At 49.4% G+C, this 18,562-nt stretch overlaps 1 protein-coding gene across 2 annotated transcripts in view; it reads left to right on the forward strand.

Annotated features, from left to right (window-relative positions):
• Nucleotides 1–18,562, forward strand: part of CNST (consortin, connexin sorting protein) — a 419,866-nt gene that overhangs the window by 216,004 nt on the left and 185,300 nt on the right. For both annotated transcript variants that reach the window (XM_086927348.1, XM_086927347.1), the window contains exon 5: nt 11,307–11,503. In XM_086927348.1, the coding sequence (XP_086783474.1) occupies nt 11,307–11,503 (197 nt within the window). The remainder of the gene's footprint in view (nt 1–11,306; nt 11,504–18,562) is intronic.

Consider the following 18,562-nt stretch of genomic DNA (forward strand, 5'->3'; position numbering starts at 1 on the left):
GCGCCTCCGCAGTGTGAGGAGCCACGCCGTGGGGTCTGCTTGCGCAGGGGCCGACCCTCGCGTACCCCTCTGACACCTGGTGACCCGGGTCTGTACTTTACCAATTTTGACGCCCTCTGGGGTCTGTATAGCGGTTCTGACCACGTGAATCGCCTTCGGGCGAGACCTGTGCACCTCTTTTACCCGTGTGTGGCCTAGCGCGCTTGAGGGGTACGTAGACCCGGTCCCGGCGTGGAGGGTCTGCGCGCTTGGGGGTTGGTGCAGCCCACCTGCCACGTCAGCTGGCCCAAAACGTGATCGCAGCCGCTGGGCCTGCCCACATTCGAGAACTTTCTCGGTTGCCGCCCTCTTGGGTGCCCCGCATTTGCCCCTTGGTTCCGAGATGGAAGGGGAGTACGACGAGGAGGCCTGCCCCTATCTGCAGGATGATGAGTTTTATCAGGCGGTGGACAGCTCCATCTATCGTTGCGTGACGGAGGTGGTAGGGCCCATGGAGGACCGCCTTTCTGCCCGCATCGTGGAGGAGTGTGCGAAGCTGGCAGCGTTGCAGGTGCCTCCGTCCCCCGAACTCCCGGGGACGTCCGGCGGGTTACCGCCCGCTCCGAAGAGACCCCGTGGTGAGGGACCTTCATCGGAGGCCCAAGGCGTGGACAAGGGCGCTTTCGAGCGACTTCGCGACGCCTTCCTGGCTAAGGCGACGACGGTGCCTCCGGCGCCCTTGGTGGACCCTGGCACTTCGGGCGACGTGTCTACTGCGCCCGCCTCCCCGATCTACGACTCTCCGGACACGGATGACGACGGGGAGTCGACCCGTTCTTGGCTTCCGGCACCTTCAGCGAAGGAGATGCCCCGAGACGAGTCTGGCATGCTGGACCCGGACGAGATCGTCCACCCCCGTTCCGCGGCCTGGGCCCCGGGGGAGACGGTGGCGAAGTTTGTCGCGGGCAGACTGCGCAAGGCCCTGGAGAAGGAGGCGAGGAGTTGCTTGCGCGGGGAATGCCCTCGGCCTACACTGGAAGGGAAAGTGGCCATGACACCAGAATTGGACCCCAAGATGGCCACCTTCCTGGCGAAATTCATGAAGGACCCCAGGAAGGGGATCGACCGGTCCTGGCGGGCCTGCCAGGACAAGCTGTTGGATGCGGTCGGGCCCGCCACGAAGATCCTCGATATGGCGGAGGAGGCCCGAGCGAATGGCACCGCCATTTCACCGGAGGTGCTCTCCAACTGGGCCCAGAGGGTGATCGTATTTTTGGGCAACGCCAACTGTGCCCTATCCACGGAGAGGCGGCGTTCGCTCCTTATCAAGCTGGATCCGAAGCTGGGGGACCTGGCCTCGTCGGAGGCAGGTGCCGTGGCCCAGGGTGGCCTCTTCGGTGAGCCTTTCAACCGCGAGCTGGGAAAGTTCGTGAATACGTTCACGTCGCTGGACAAGGCCCAGTCCAGCATCAAGAGGGTGTTCCACCAGCGTTTTTCTGGAGGGGCCGGTCGCGGCAGGGGCCGCGCGATCGGCCGTGGTCAGCAGACCAACAACCGTGGACAAGGCTCCGGAAGAGGTCAGTACCAGACCTCGGCCAACTACACCAACTTCTACCCCACCAGGGGACAACGCTATGGTGGCAGAGGGTTCAAGAAGAACTCCGGACAAGGAAATGCCCCCGGTAAGTGTACTTTGCTTAGATCAAGTGCCGATTGGGGGGCGGCTGGCAAGCTTTTACGGGGAGTGGGAATTGCTCACTGCCGATGCTTGGGTTTTGCAAACTGTGAGAGGTTTCCATATAGAGTATTACGACCAGCCAACTCAGGTGAGGCCCCCGCGCCCTATGGTTTTTGCAGATTCCGACGCGCGCTTGATAGACGAAGAGGTCTCAGACTTGCTGCGCAAGGGAGCCATCCGTCTATCAACGCGCCACCCACGTGGGTTCCTCAGCAACGTCTTCTTGGTAGACAAGACAGATGGGGGCAAGAGGCCGGTGATCAATCTCAAGGAGTTCAATGGGTGGTTGGTCTACCGTCACTTCAAGATGGAGGGGATCCACCTCCTTCGGGACGTGCTCCTCCCTCGGGATTGGATGGTGCGACTGGATCTCAAGGATGCCTACTTGGTCGTTCCTATCCACCCCCCTCATCGTCGTTTCCTACAATTCCTGTGGGACGGCAAGGTGTTCGAATTCACCGCCCTACCGTTCGGTCTCTCGTCGGCCCCGTGGTGCTTCACGAAGGTCCTCCACCCGGTAGTGGAGTTTCTCAGAAGTCAGGGGGTCCGGATGTTAGTATACTTAGACGACATCCTCCTCATGGGACAGTGCCCAGAGGTACTGGCGGGACAGCTGCGTCAAGCTGTCGGCCTGCTTCAGAGACTGGGGTTCGTCATCAACGGCTCCAAGTCGGTTTTGGTTCCCACTCAGCAGATCACCTTTTTGGGTTTCGTGGTGGACTCGGTACAGGCGGTCTTGAGCCTGCCGAGTCGGAAGGTCGCAAAGATACGACACCTGCTCCGGCAGACGGTCGCGAAGGATCGTACGTCACTGCGCCATGTCGCCAAGGTGGTGGGTCTTCTGTCGTCCTCCATCCAGGCGATTTTCCCGGGCCCGCTGCACTACAGGGCTCTTCAGCGCCTGAAGGCGCAGCATTTGCGCCGTGGGATGTGTTACGATCAGTGGGTCCCTCTCACGGACGAAGTGAAGGAGGAAATGTCATGGTGGCTGTCTCACATGGAGGCATGGAATGGGCGAGCGATCTTCGGCTCGGCTCCGGACCTGATCATAGAGTCCGACGCCAGCAGGTCGGGCTGGGGCGCCCGGTGCGGGGATTTTTCCACCGGCGGCGCCTGGTCGTCAGAAGAACAACAATTGCATATCAATTGTTTGGAACTCCTTGCGGGCTCCTTCGCAGTTCGCTGTTGGACCAAAGATTCAATCAAGGCTTGTGTCCTGCTACGGATGGACAATATTTCGGCGGTCCGGTATGTGAACCACCTAGGAGGTCCTCGGTCCCGCGCCTTGGCGGACTTAGCGAAGGACTTCTGGGATTATTGCCTGTCTCGTCACATTGCGGTGACGGCGGAGTATCTGCCAGGCCAGTGCAATCAGGTAGCGGATTGGCACTCTCGACATCTCAGGGATGCCAGCCAGTGGAAGCTGGATCCGGGAGTCTTCCGGTGGCTACACTCCCTCTGGGGCCCCTTCTCGGTGGACCTCTTCGCGTCCCGTCTCGACCACCAGCTGCCGCGGTTCTACAGCTGGAGGCCGGACCCTCTGGCAGAGGCCACGGACGCGTTCTTGCAGGATTGGAGTCGGGAACAGCCGTTTGCGTTTCCCCTGTTCTCCATGATCATGCGAACGGCGGCTCAAATTCGCCGCCAGGGTGCGGAACTGGTGTTGGTTACACCGCTGTGGAGGTCTCAAGTATGGTTTCCGGTTCTTCTGGAACTTTCTTGGGATTTTCCAATCCTACTCCCCCTGTTTCCTCTGCTCCTGACGAGCCCGGATCAGGAACCTCACCCTCTCGTCATGCAGAACACTCTCCGCCTCGTGGCGTGGAGGCTCTCAGGAGACGCTGGACGCTCCCGGGCCTTTCGGGGTCAGCTGCGCACTTGCTCTCCAAAGCATGGGCCGATAGTACGACGAAGCGTTACAGATCCGCTTGGCTTAAGTGGATGCGTTGGTGTTTACGAAGGGATTTGGATCCCATGGTCGCCGGCCTTGTTCCCGTGCTGAATTTTCTGGCTCATTTGGCCGACAAGGGTTTAGCGTATAGGACGATCAATGCTATCCGGTCGGCGATTTCTGCGGGCCACGATAACATCGATGGCCATCCGGTAGGGGAACACCCTTTTGTGTGCCGGCTTCTGCGAGCGGTTCGCCTCGCACTGCCGCCAGAACCCAGGTACTCCGTCCTTTGGGACGTCAATTTGGTTCTGAATCTGTTCCTGTCGTGGCCAGCGAATTCTTATCTGTCTCTTAAGGAGCTCTCGGCGAAATTAGCCATGTTGTTATGTCTGGTCTCTTGTAGGCGCGTCTCGGACGTGCGCGCGCTGGATGTTTCTGCACGCATTTTCTCCCCGGATGGGGTTACCTTTACGGTGGGCCGACGCACTAAGACGTCGTCGCGTTCCATTTCTTATCCAGCCTTTACTGACACTCCTAAGTTGTGTGTCGTGCAATGCCTCAAAGCATATGAGGATCTGACCTTGGATCTGCGCCCTCCGGGCGAGCGTCAGTTGTTGATTGCCCTGCGGAAGCCACACAAAGCTGTCTCCTCTCCCACTATTGCTCGGTGGGTGCGTTGGGTCATGCAGGAAGCGGGCATCAATACTTCTCTCTTTGGAGCACACTCCGCCAGGGGGGCCATGGCCTCTAAGGCATTCTCGGTGGGTGCTCGTCTGGAGGACCTTATGCGAGCGGCGGACTGGTCCTCGGATTCCACCTTCAAGAGGTTTTATTTTAAGCCGGTGGTGGATTTGGCTCAGTTGGTGATAAGTAAGCTTTGAACTAGCATAATCTGAAGCCTCCGGTCCTGACATAGAATCGAAATTTGCCTAGCTTACGTAACGGTAAGTTTCAATTCTATTAAGGACACGGAGGCGAGGATTATCCCACCCGGACTACGGTGGTGTCTCTACCCACCCGTATGGCAGTAAGTAAAGCGTTTTCCTTTACGTTGTCGGTACTGTGTTGTTCACTGAATGCTCCTCGCCTTGTTGTCGCATTTTTCCTGGGCCACCTCGCTGATGCTGTTCCTTTTTTGGCAGGCAACGACGGTGCTAAACAGGACCAATGAGGCTTAAGCGTGATCTGCGCGAAGAAAGAGGAGGAAGATGATGGGAAGTCCGGTTATATAGTGATGATGGACAGAGACAAAGGACTATGGTCTATTATTATAAGCAAAGAGACTCTTGGGAGTTGTTGATTTTTTGTTGAACATTACGTCAATGCTTTATGTTTAAAGCATTTTTTGTTCTTATTATATCTTTTCCTGAGCTGCTGTGGTTTCTTTATGTTAATAAAGCGAAGGAAGATATAGCATAATCCTCGCCTCCGTGTCCTTAATAGAATTGAAACTTACCGTTACGTAAGCTAGGCAAATTTCGATTCCCAACAACAACAGACAAAGGACTACGACCCCTGCCTCTCTACAGTCTATTCTGGCGGCCATCTTAGACTGATCCTCCACTTTGGTGGCCATCTTAGACTAGTCATCCTCACAACCCCCACCTAAAGCTATCCTCTATTTTCTTTTCCTCTCATGCTTACCGCCCCATAACTGCGCCCACCCCCCCCCCCCCTCTTCTACCTACCATTATGGAAAGCATGGGCAAGCATACATACAAAATTAACTACCCACCAAGCTCACCAAAAAAAACGCCAAACGCTTCAAACACAACTTCCTGAAGGCCCACCCGAAACCCCGTTCGTGGACAACTATTTCTCACTAATTAATGGGGCCACGAGCACGGATATCATCCTCTACACTCCACGTAGAGCACAGTGGAGGAAAGTGTTCCTCTCCACTCTCACTATCTCCACCACTAGGAAATCCGCTCATGGGCTAACACTTTCTATTACACCATCCCAACTTTTCCCTGGCAGAGCCACTATCTCCATCTACAACAATGGGATCATCCTATTCCAATCCACTGATAGGAACCTTGACCTACTCGACAACCTGTTCCCCACCTTCATAGATCATCTCCCCAACCGACGGACCCCCACTCCTAATACCGCGGACTACACAACACCCTCAACTCCCAATTCTCAACCTAACTTGCCTAACCTATCACAGCACCTGAACGACACACACCCCTCCCCCCCCAACGCTGTAATCAGTCACCCACTCGATTCCACTTCGCCACACCTCTCATACACTAGCGAAGATCACTCCCCTTCATACATCCCCTATACCCCCAACCTCCTTACCCCCCACCACACACCTCATACGAGCCTCGCTGAACCCACCACCGCCCTGAACATATCTTCCACGCCCCGCTGCAGGACCATCTCTCACCCTACCTCCCCCCCACTCTCACTCCACACTACCGCACTCTCCCAGTTAGACTCACGGAACACACCACCTCCCTCCCCCTAACTCCTCAACCTCTCCCCCCCCCCCCATTCTTAGCCCCCATTATCTTATTTGTACCCCCACCATTTCCAGCCTACACTCATCCCCTAACTCTCATTCGCCACCTCCCACCAGCGCCATCACCTATGCTACCAACGCCCCCCCTACCTCAGCCATACCCCCTACCCACAATCTCTCTCACCCATCGAATGCCACCCCACCCACTATTACCGCAGAGCCCTGCACCGTCGCTAACACATCTCTCCCCCTCCGCTCCAGTTCCCAACTCAGCGCCCCACTCTACCACTCGCCCACGGCTCTCACTCCCAATACCATCCCCAATCCAACCCTGGACATGATCATATCCACCCTCCTACAAGTCAAAGAAGATCTCCACACCATCAAAGATCTTCTCTCCACACACCCCAGACACCCCCTACCCACCACTGCTGCCCTCAACAAGTCCTCCTCCCTCCCCACAGACCCTTTCATTCATTACCCCCGCGTTGGCCCTCTATCCCCGCGCGCAATATCACCTGTCGCCCCCGTTGCACCCTCAACCCCCTCTCTGCCCGCGACCTTTACAATCTCCTCCGCTCATATGGCCCAGGTCCCAAAAAAAAAACATAACCAACACACACCTTCCCATACCCACGATTCTCACAAATCCCCTTAGGCCCCACACACTGAGCAACCGAAGCTCCGTACCCAATAATCTCAGAAAAGTCCCCCTCTCACTAGAACACTCAACCACCCCTCTCACTCCCAGACTCAAATGTCTCCTTCTCAACTGCAGATCGGCCCGAGACACTCCTCCGGCATCGCGGATCTCATCTTAACAATGGACCTCGACCTAGCCATTCTGACTGAAACGTGGCTAACTGAAGCCTCTAAACCTATAATGGACATACTAGTCCCCCCCAACTATCACATCAATTAGACTCGACAGAACTGGCAAGACGGGCGGGGGCATCGCATGCATTTTTAGGAGCAACCTCGCTGTCACTAAAGCCACCTCCCCCTCCCTCACCTCCTGTGAACTCATCTGCCTCGATATTACCAGCGAGGGCAAACCTGTATGCTCCCTGCATGTCATTTACCACCCACCCGGGGACAACCCCACCTTCTCCCAACAACTCATGGACACGATAACATGCAACGCCGGGCGACAGATCACTCAAATCTACCTGGGTGACTTCAACCTCCACTGGAACGACCAGAAAGACACTGTGGTGAATAGTCTCAAAACTTTCCTTAATGCGCTTGACCTCACCCAAATCTGCAACAGTCCGACACACAACAAAGGCTCTATCCTTGACTTTATCATCGCCCTAGAGGGCTCTACCCAGCTGGAGGCAATCATACCCTGTGACTGGTCAGACCACCACATTATCACATTCTTCATCAACGAAAAGGTCAAACCTATCACGGCTCAACCCACCAAAACCAAGATCTGGAAAAGGGACATGAAGAATCTTAACACTAACTCCTTGCCTTCCAACACCGCAGTCTCCTCCTTCCCCCTGAGGGCGTCTCTGATGTTCATTCTCTGACTGACCTCTACCTCGACTCTATGACCTCAATAATCACTGTAGCCGCCCCCCTGCAACTGAACAGAGTCTCCACCAAGAACTCAAACCCATGGTATGATGGTAGACTCAATGAAGACAGGCGTGCTATGCGAATGGCAGAGCGCACCTGGAGATCGGACCCCTCAGCACTGCACCTTAAAACACTTAAGAATAAAAGAAATGCCTACTTCGGGAAAATCAAGCGTTCAAAGTCAGACTTTTTTAGCCAACAGCTGGACCAAGCAAAAAACCGACCAAGAAAACTGTTCGAGCTAGTCAAAGCCCAAACCAAAATGCAACCCATACAATCAATCAGCACAACAGGTGTTACTCCAAGCTGTGAAGACTTTTCTGCTTTCTTTAAGCTAAAGACCGACAATATAAGAAGTGATCTCCTCAATGATGTAAACAGATACTCCAGCCCCATCACCATCAACACAACCAACACTCAACCTAAAAACAACGCGTCATGGACGTCCTTCGTCACCTACTCTGAGGAAACAATCCACAAACTGCTCGGCTCCTTGAAGCCTTCTAATCACCTCATAGACCCCCTACCGGCTAATGCTGTAAAAGACTTCACCCCCCTGCTCCTCCCACTCTGGACTAAAATCATTAACGGTTCCCTTCAACAAGGGCTCATCCCAGACTCCCTCAAGGTAGGGCAAGTCACGCCTATACTCAAGAAACCTACAGCTGACCCGGCCGACCTAAGCAATTACCGCCCCATCACCAATATCCCCACCTTGGCCAAACTGCTAGAAAAATGCGTACAACTCCAACTGACAAAACACATAGATCAGTTTGACCTCCTCAACCCTCATCAATCAGGATTCCGAGCAAAACACAGCACGGAAACGGCTATGACACACATAATTGATGACGCCCTCCAAATCCTTGATCGCAATGACTCCTGCCTCCTCATCCTTCTTGATCTCTCCTCAGCATTTGATACGGTCAAACATGAAAATCTACTGGAGTTGTTAAATACCAGAATGGGTCTATCCGGGACGGTCCTCAAATGGTTCACTTCCTTCCTACAGAACCGGTCACAGAAGTTCAAGATCAACAACGTGCTGTCCTCATCTGTGCCCGTAACACTAGGCGTCCCACAAGGATCTTCCCTATCCCCCACATTGTTCAAACTCGTCATGGAACCACTCACCACCTTGCTTCAGGCATCGAATGTACACTTCCATATGTACGCCGATGACACTCAACTTTACCTCAAGCTACAATCCCCGGAAGACATCAAACTTCTGAACTCCACACTAAGAAACACCCAATCTTGGTTGGCCGATAATCACCTCAAACTAAATGCTCTGAAAACTGAGTTCCTTCTGATCACACCTCCTGCGAAAAAAGCTATCACCCAGACCTGGCTCAATCATCTAACCGCACTCAATGTTCAGCCCACCATCGTGGACTCCGCGAAATCCCTAGGCATCACACTTGACTCCAATCTCAACATGCAGCAGCACATTAGCAAAGCAACTAAAGGGGCCAATTTCCAAATCAACACTTTGAGGAAACTCAAACCCTTCCTCCCACCCAAGGACTTCCAAACTGCTGTACAAGCCCTAGTCATCCCTCGCATAGACTACGGAATTGCGGCTCTCAGCGGGCTCCCCCTATCAACAACGGCACCCCTAAGAGCCTCACTGAACGCTGCCGCGAGACTCATCACTGGCTCAAGAAAACACTCGCATATATCCCCCGACTTAAAAACTCTGAACTGGGTGCCTTTTGAAGCCAGAATACAGTTGAAAATTGCCTGTATGACACACGCGGCCGTACATCACGAGTCACCCAACTACCTCACTCAAAAGCTGGCTATATCAGGAGGCTCGAGATCCAATAGAAGCACAAAAAACCTCCTCCTGAAACCGCGAAGATTCCGGAAGGTTAAAACATACAAACGCTCCTTCTCAGGAATGGCACCCAGGATCTGGAATGCACTCCCGCCTGAAACCAGGCGTATCTCCTCCTCTGCATTTTTTAAGAAAGAGGTAAAAGCCATCCTCATGGCTAAGTTCACCTGAACTCTATTGTTACTGGATCATAGACATTGCGCGGCTTCTGTATTATTGATTTCCTGATTGTTTATCGTGTTATGCTCTTACTTGATTGTTTTCCTACCTTGCAACTCACCTACTACCTACTACTATTTTGTTATCAAGAATTTGTCTAATCACCCCTGTTTGCCCCTTCCCTCTATCTCTGTAAAGCGCTCTGATATCTGCAAAGATCTTGTTCGCGCTATATAAAACTTTGAATAAATAAATAAATAAACAAACAAAACAGCATAGCATAGCAAAACACAACAAAACATATCAAAACAATACATAGCATAACAAAACATAGCATAGCATATCATAACCAAACATAGCATATCATAACAAAACATAGCATAGCATACCAAAACATAGCATAGCATAACAAAACAAAACATAGCATAACAAAGCATTGCATAACAAAACACAACAAAACATAGCATACCAAAACATAGCATAGCAAAACACAACAAAACACAGCAGAATAAAACACAACAAAATTTAGCATAGCATAACAAAGGATAGCATAGCATAACAAAACATAGCATAACACAACAAAACATAGCATAACATAGCAAATAAAAAATAGCATAACAAAACATAACATAGCATAGCATAACAAAACACAAGAAAGCATAGCATAACATAGCATAAGATAACAAAACACAACAAAGCATAGCATTTAAAACATAATCTAGCAAAAGACAACAAAGAATAGCATAACAAAACATTGCATAACAAAACACAAGAAAACATAACATAGCATAACAAAACATAGCACAGCATAACAACGCATAGCATATCATTGCAAAACAAAACATTGTATAGCATAACACAACATAGCATAACACAACATCATAACAAAACATAGCATAGGAAAGCATAACAAAACATAGCATAACATAACAAAACATAGCATAGCATTGCAAAAAAACATAGTATAACAAAACATAGCATAACAAAACAAAGCATAGCATAACAAAACATAGCATAACAAAACACAACAAAACATAGAATAGCATAACATAGGAAAACATAGCATTAAGTTTGATAAACTCATAGTTGCGGGCAGCTAGCTTTAACGGGCAGTAACTGTAAGCAATTCTGTCAACCCAGAAGCAGTCACTCGGTCACCATTTCTCTTGTATTGCAGTGGCTTTGTTTATTAAACAGTGCCCATATTTATACTGTTAGTACTTTACTTGTGCAAATTTCAGGGCTCACAAAACTTTGATGAATCGAAATTCAAAACTGAGGGTATTAAATTCACGCTATATAAAACCCCAAGGATAAATAAAATAAAAACATTGCCATTTACAAAGCCAAAAGCTCCAGCTCCAACAAATGCGAGACCTATTGCATTTCCAATGATTGTATCCTCCTTGCAATTATGGTTTAACAAATACTTTATACAGGCACAACCCACAAATGGTTATTATAATCCCAATTAGACAGTTTTTAAAAATATTTTTTCCTTTCCTTAAGCAAACAATCAGTGTTGTTTCATACGAATTTTGCATCGTTCACTTGTAATATTGCTTTTTTTGTTTCTGTTTGATAGATTTCAGCAGCTTGCTCATGGTAATGATATTTTCATAATCGCTGTTCGTTTTCACAGATTTTTCGTCTAAGGAAGGTACAATGCTTGTTCCAGAAGACATGTCTACAGACCTGGTGCAGCAAATTACTACCCTGGAGGGAAATGTGAACCATCAGCTAAAGGAACCAAAAGAACGTTTGCATTCTCTCTTCGCCCTCATCAAAGAGGAGTTTGAACAGAATGATGTTTTAAGTCTTCCCCAATGTCTTCATCAGGTACTGTGATCTTCAGATTTTGGGCATAAACTCTGAAACAATAATTTGTGATATGAGCTTGCTGGATGAAATCCAAATGCAATTTGAAAATGTTTAAATATCTTTTAAAATCTGTTTTCAGTATTATCCCTGCTCTTGTCTCTCATAAATATTTGATGTTCTAAGATCAAAGCAGACTATTTTAGGTGAGTGTAGGGTCCCTCTGAATCTTTTTGCCGCCAGTGCTGGTTACTCGCTTACCCTGCCTGCATTGCCAGATCAGTCCCGGGAGGACTGCAACGCTTCACTTGCTGACACACCTGCTGCCACAAGAGCAAAGCGCCAGGAGGTGCTTTAAAAATGCTCGAGGGTTCCCGCACCACGGGTCTCTCTGAATCTTTTTTGCCGCCAGTGCTGGTTACTCTCTCACCCTGCCTGCATTGCCAGATCAGTCCCGGGAGGACTGCAACGCTCCACTTGCTGACACACCTGCTGCTACGAGAGCACCGACACCAGGACTACATCTCCCAGCGTCCTACAGCGGCGCCAACTAAAGGCGTCAGAGCAAAGCGCCAGGAGGCGCTTTGAAAACGCTCGAGGGTTCCCACACCGCAGGACGCGGGCGGGCCAAGGACTGGCCCGCCCGCCCGTCAGACAGTCAGAGGCAGGGCTGGGCCACCTCCCTAAGACGTTGGACTGAGAACGGTACTTTGTTTCGTATTTTTATATTCCTGTATTTTCTATAACATCCCTCGAACCTGTACCTGATCAACGATGAGCAAGGGCAATTCTAGTAAAGGTAGGCCTGTGGTAGGGACCTCAGACGCCTTCCTGCTGAGGGCAGAATCTGCCCTTATACACGAAATCCAGCTTACAGAACGAAGACTGTCTCTTGAACCTCTACTTCCTCAGAGTAGACTTTCTTTGACCCCCTCACTCTCGGTATCAAGTGCAGTAGCCAATAACGAGATCTCCTCCTCATTAATTAGCACCCCTGGACAAGCTGTGACAGACTCCGTCATGAACACCGTCTCTTTAACATGCTCTGAACACAGCACTACTGGGTCAAAAGTTACAACTAGAGGGCAAAAAGCTGAATGTAAATGTAAGCCAGAACATATTGCGGAATCTTCACCAAAAATTGTTAAAGGCGAAGGAAAAAATATCACAAAGCAGACTAAATCCACCACAAATGTTTCGGGAAAGAAAGGGAAATCTGTTGTTGGTGTACGTGAAACTACTGAGGCATCAGTACGTTCCACTAGGCAAGCCCGATGATGTAATGGAGGATGAGAACTTCTGGGGCAGACTTGAGACAATGATGTCAACCCTTTTGGAACCCATCCATTTAAAATTCACTAATATAGAAAACCGGCTATTAAAAGTGGAGGAGCTGGTCCGTAGCACACACCAATTGGTTCAGACAGCTGGCACCAATCCAATAGCTTGCTCTTTGCCCTGTGAAGCGGAAGGTGATGCTGCAGGTCCACCCTCCAACCTTGTCACCGCCGGGCAAACGCAACGTAAGGATGTTATCATTACATCAAATCCTAATAACCCCGCTCGTATAGTAAGTGGAGTAATTACAGGGGGGACGGAAGGTGGAAGCAATGATGTAGCTGTAAACGGCACAAATTATCAGGGCCATCGAGAGAATTTTTAAAATCCATCACAAAACTTAAATTTACCCCCAGAAGCCACACCGTACACGATTGTTTTGGCAAATGATCCATCGTTATCACCGAATGTATTAGAACATTGGTCAAAGTTAATAAATAGGTCACTTCACTTCCTTACCTCTAAGATTGGCCGGAAAAATCCCCTTTTTCCAGATTTTAAAATGGTACGAAGGATCGGGTGGGTTGGTACAAGTAGAGACTGTGTTGTCATAACCTTTAGGGCACCACATCTGGTATTACTATCATTGAGAGGGGTTACAATGGGCCTGTTAATTCCAACGATATTAACATACTATCCCTAGGATACTTCTATCGCCCTCCAGATTCTTTAACAAATACAAGCCCCCAGCGTTGAGCATGAAATCATCCGGGAACTAGGCAGCCAAGATATTATATACCAACATACAATCATTTCGAGGTTTTAAGTGGCCTGGAAGATAACGATTGACTCCACTCTGAGATCTGTGCACATTCCAACTGTGCCATGGGCAGTTATGATACGGGGGATAAACAGAGCCTGCCCTCAGGGGATAAGGTCGTTATCGCTGACAAATCCCCTTTGGGAAGTACCGGAGCAGTGCCTTGTGGGAACAGGGCCACAAGGACGGATATCCGGAGTAATCCCCGGGGTACTGTAATCGTTCTCCCTTCACTTAGTTGTTCATACGAAGTCCTAGTGGAACACGGGAGTTCAAGGGCCTAATGAAAGGAGATTTCAAATAGAGCTCAGGATGTTTCAAATGATACTTCTCAATCTGTACATCTTAACATGGCCCTACCAGAGGGCGTAACCTCCTCGTATAATCACCCGACTATTGTTAAACCCGACTCTGCCACATTGCATCATGGAACATTGCCGGAATTCGATCGAAGCTAAATACCCAATTATGGTAGGATTTTATCCTACAATTTGAGGTTCTCTGCTTCCAGGAGACTTGGATCACGGAAGCGATCCATCTAAATGAGTATAGGACTTATCACGTCCCAGCAGTAGATGGTCGGCGTGGGAGAGCTAAGGGTGGTTTGTGTGTGTATCTATCCAATAGTCAGACCCCCCAGGATATAGCGGCATGGATTCGCAAATTTAGCGGCACAAAAATGGAAATTTAACGGCACAAATATGGAAATTTAGCGGCAATTTTGCGGCATTTTATTTGGCCATTTTTCCTACAACAAACACAGATATCTTAGCTTTTTTAGTTGTTTAACAACATGAAGCTATGTATATTTGGTTTAATTACAATGTAGACACTTTGTTTCCCTCGAAAAGCATTCTCTCCCTTCTTGCTGTGAGTTGTGCCGTGTTCCTTGCAGGCGTTTGCACGGCATTTGCACGGATCGGCCGATTTCGCGATTTTTTTGCAAATCGCGAAATCGCGATAAGCTGGAGGGTCTGGCTAACAAACGTACTCGTGGCGGGGAGCAGCCCCCGCCCCCCCCTCCCCCCCGGAACTGCAGACAAGGGATCATAAATAGTCTCGAGCCGCTGGTCCATTTTTGGTAGCAAGCAAGGACAGTGCTCCTCCCTGGCGTAGCTTGGGAAAGACACTGATAACGTTAAAGAAAGATTCGACTTCTATAACACTTTACACTGCCGTTGGAGAAAACGGCATGGGTAACCGACAAATAAAACTGACACTATCTTACACTATCAGTGGTCACAAGTCTAGGTTCCTGTGTAGGAGTGGACCTCTCAAAGCCTGGGTATCAAAGCTGTAACGTGCATGAAAAAGCAATGGTTAGTGGACTTAAGAAATACCAGCATGAAGCTGCGCAATCTCTCAGGTGTAAGGTGTGGCAAGTGACCGAGTGCTGCTGTAGAGTGAAGTAGGTCTAAAGTGACAACTCACAGGGCAGAAGAGACAGCTGGCAGCTTAGCGTTCGAAAATGAGAGCTGAAGAAGAATTTGTAGAGCTGTTTGCAGAGAAAACAATATCTTAATGGTTTCTAATATCGATTAACTTGATCTGAAAAAATTATTGTGGTGTTAACGTGCACTTGGTTATTCCTCCAGCTCCTCTCCCTTTCTTTCCTCCTGCAGACCCCCTCCCCCTTTCGCTCTCTCACTCTCCCTCTCTCTTCCTCTCTCTCTCTCTCTCCCTCTCCCTGTCTCTCTTCCTGCCTCCCTGTCTCTCTTTCTTTCTCTTCTCTCTCTCTCCGTTCCCCATTCAGGTGTTCCTTCCTCTAGTTTCTATTCTCTCTCTTCCCCCCCTCCTCCCTCTCTCTCTCTCTCCCTGTCTCTTCCTCCCTCCCTGTCTGTCTTTCTTTCTCTTCTCTCTCTCTCCGTTCCCCCCTTCAGATGTTCCTTCCTCTAGTTTCTATTCTCTGTTACTCCTCCAGCTCCTCTCCACACTCCCTTTCTGTCCTCCTGCAGCCCTCCCTCCCCCCGTTCTTCCTCTCTCTCTCTCTTCCTCCCTCTCGCCCTCTCCCTGTCTCTCTTCCTCCCTCCCTCTCTTTCTTTCTTTTCTCTCTCTCCATTCCCCCTTTCAGATGTTCCTTCCTCAAGTTTCTATTCTCTCTGTTACTCCTCTAGCTCCCCCCTCTCTCTCCGTCCCCCCCTTCAGACGCTCCTTCCTCCATCTTCCAGCCGTCACCGGGCTGGAGCAGTCTCTAATCCGCGAGGACAGATTCCTGCCAGGGCGAGGTGCGCCTCCTGCCGAGAGAGCCCCGTAGCCCCTCTCGGAGAAGGGCCATCAACATTTCATTGTCACGGTGGATTACGGGAGGCCCTCGAGTTTTCAGGCCGAGGGCCTCTCCTCCTGTGACCTCACCCTGATGATAGCCGTAGAGTGCGCGGGGCCTAAACTGGAAAAAAAACCTCACCGGATCCAACACATCAAACGCCCATTTCATGCATCCGGTTTGTATGGAGTGCCCAAGGATGCGTTAAACAATCAAAGGCTACACGTTCTAAAGATAACTGCACTCTGGACAACCGCCAAACCGGGGTTGGACCAGGTAACTGTAGCCCGAGGTCTTCAGATGCGAGATGGAAAGGAGACGTTGCTGCTGACTGGCTACAATAACGGCGGATTTCGCGGCCGTTTTTGTAAATATCGCGGCATTTGCACGGATCGGCCGATTTCGCGATTTCTTTGCAAATCGCGAAATCGCGATAAGCTGGAGGGTCTGAATAGTATGAGTCTAAAACAAATAACTGAGTTCGCTAATGATGACTATTACCAACTAGTTGTGTTGGATTTAGATTTAACATTCTCTATAGCCTTGGTTAACTTTTATAACAATATTCCCCCAGGCCTAGTGTGTAGTGTTATTAAAAATATGTCATTGAAACTCCTGGGCAAAAGTAAAAGGAGAGACATAATGTTACTGTTGGTGGGGGATTTTAATTTTACGTTGTGTGAAAAGGCTGAGGACAACTTATGTGGAGCATTGTGTGAAGAAGGTGTATGCTCTTCACATTTTAGTCATACTGTTTTGGGGGAACAGTTAAATGAATTTATTATTAGCTTTGATTTAGGCTTTAATGAATTGTGTTCATCACCAGCTCCCCTGCCTGCTACATATAATGGTAGAGGATGCTGTTCCACCATTGACTACGCCTTAGCTTCTAGCAACTATGCATACAGCCTCAATTCTTTTTATGTCTCTGATAACTCACTTAGTGATCATTTTCCTATCTCTTTCACTATCACATTGTCCTCCAGGAAAATACTAGGGACTAACAATAGTGATAGACTATTAGAGAATTTAGCCATTGGAAGAACAAATGGTTATTCCCTATGATGGGCTATGGTAAATCAAACAGAGATGCCTAATTCAGTAGTTGGTAAATGTAAATCAGATATAGTGACATGCCTGAGTGAAGACACTACCCCTGCCACTCTATTGGCATCTTTTTTAACGATAACTAATGTAATAAGAGAGTCCCTCATTAGGCAAAACAAGAGTAACAGAGCCCAGAGTGGGTGGTTTGACTCTAGGTGCACACAAGCCTACTCTCATCTAAAAAAATAATTGCTTAAAAATACAAGAAGTACTTTGGATATTAGGAGAGCTAGAGTGGCATATAAACAGGCGGTAAGAGATAGGAAAAATACAGTGAGGAAGGAGGCTTGGGAGGCTTTACATTTAGCCTCAGTAACTAAGGACAGTGCAGGCTTTTGGAAGGTAATTAGAACACCATTCCTACCTATGGAAAATGGCCCCACGATTGAGATTGCTATAACAAAAAATCAATGGATTAATAACTTTGCTCAGGTATATGATGGAGATGAATCCCCTGTGGAGGCCTGTGATATAACAAATCACACAAGATGATGGACAGAATGTTGCACAATGGCAAAACATTCACCCCCAGTCACAGATCTGGGTTTAATTCATCATTATTTTGCTCACTTTGCCACTGGATTCAAGCAAGCCTGTCTGAAGACGGCTGTAATGCCAGAAACCGGTCCTAGGAAGCTTGAAACCGGTCCAAGGAAGTCATGGCTTGGCAGTTCAGGCTGGACTGTTCCCATGAGGCACAGGGTCAGACTGATTTGCATATGGCCATGTCTGAACGGGGGTGGCAGAGTGGGCTAAAGAACTGTGATGGATTAAACCCAGATCTGTTGACTGGGTGTGAGTGTTTGATTGGTTCAGATGCTCCGTTCATCACCTCCCTCTTTTGTACCGCTTTGTTCGCCCTAAGTTGGCAGGGTATGCTCAGACGTGAGTCCCTTGCTCACTTTGCCACTGGATTCAAGCAAGCCTGTCTGAAGACGGCTGTAATGCCAGAAATCGGTCCTAGGAAGCTTGAAACCGGTCCAAGGAAGGCATGGCTTGGCAGTTCGGGCTGGACTGTTCCCATGAGGCACAGGGTCAGACTGATTTGCATATGGCCATGTCTGAACTGGGGTGGCAGAGTGGGCTAAAGAACGGTGATGGATTAAACCCAGATCTGTTGACTGGGTGTGAGTGTGTGATTGGTTCAGATGCTCCGTCCATCACCATCCCTTTTTTTACCGGCCTGTGATACAAACCATTCCCTCCACTCCAAGGATTTAATGATTACCTTAGAGGAAGTTGAGAGGCCCTTACACGCTAGTTCGGATGGGGTCCCCATAGATATATTTAAGTTGATCATTCCTCTGTGGGGGCCCCTACTTGTGCAGGTGCTTAAAGCTAGCTGTAACACCTATTTCCTACCCACTTGGGTAGAGTCTACCATTGTGCCTATCTTCAAAAAGGGGGATAGGCATGACCCGGGGTGTTGCAGACAAATCTCTGTGTTGGATGCCATTACCAAGGTAGCAGACCGGGTCATACTGGAACGTCTTCAGGACTGGGCCGATGAAAATTCCATTCTATCAGACCTGCAATATGGCTTTAGGGCCAGTGTGGGGACAGTAGAACAGGGTTTGAACCTTTCCTTGTTGGTGGGGAAATATACGAGGGC

This window comes from Lissotriton vulgaris, chromosome 6 (genome assembly GCF_964263255.1).
Source record: "Lissotriton vulgaris chromosome 6, aLisVul1.2, whole genome shotgun sequence".
NCBI lineage: Eukaryota > Metazoa > Chordata > Amphibia > Caudata > Salamandridae > Lissotriton > Lissotriton vulgaris.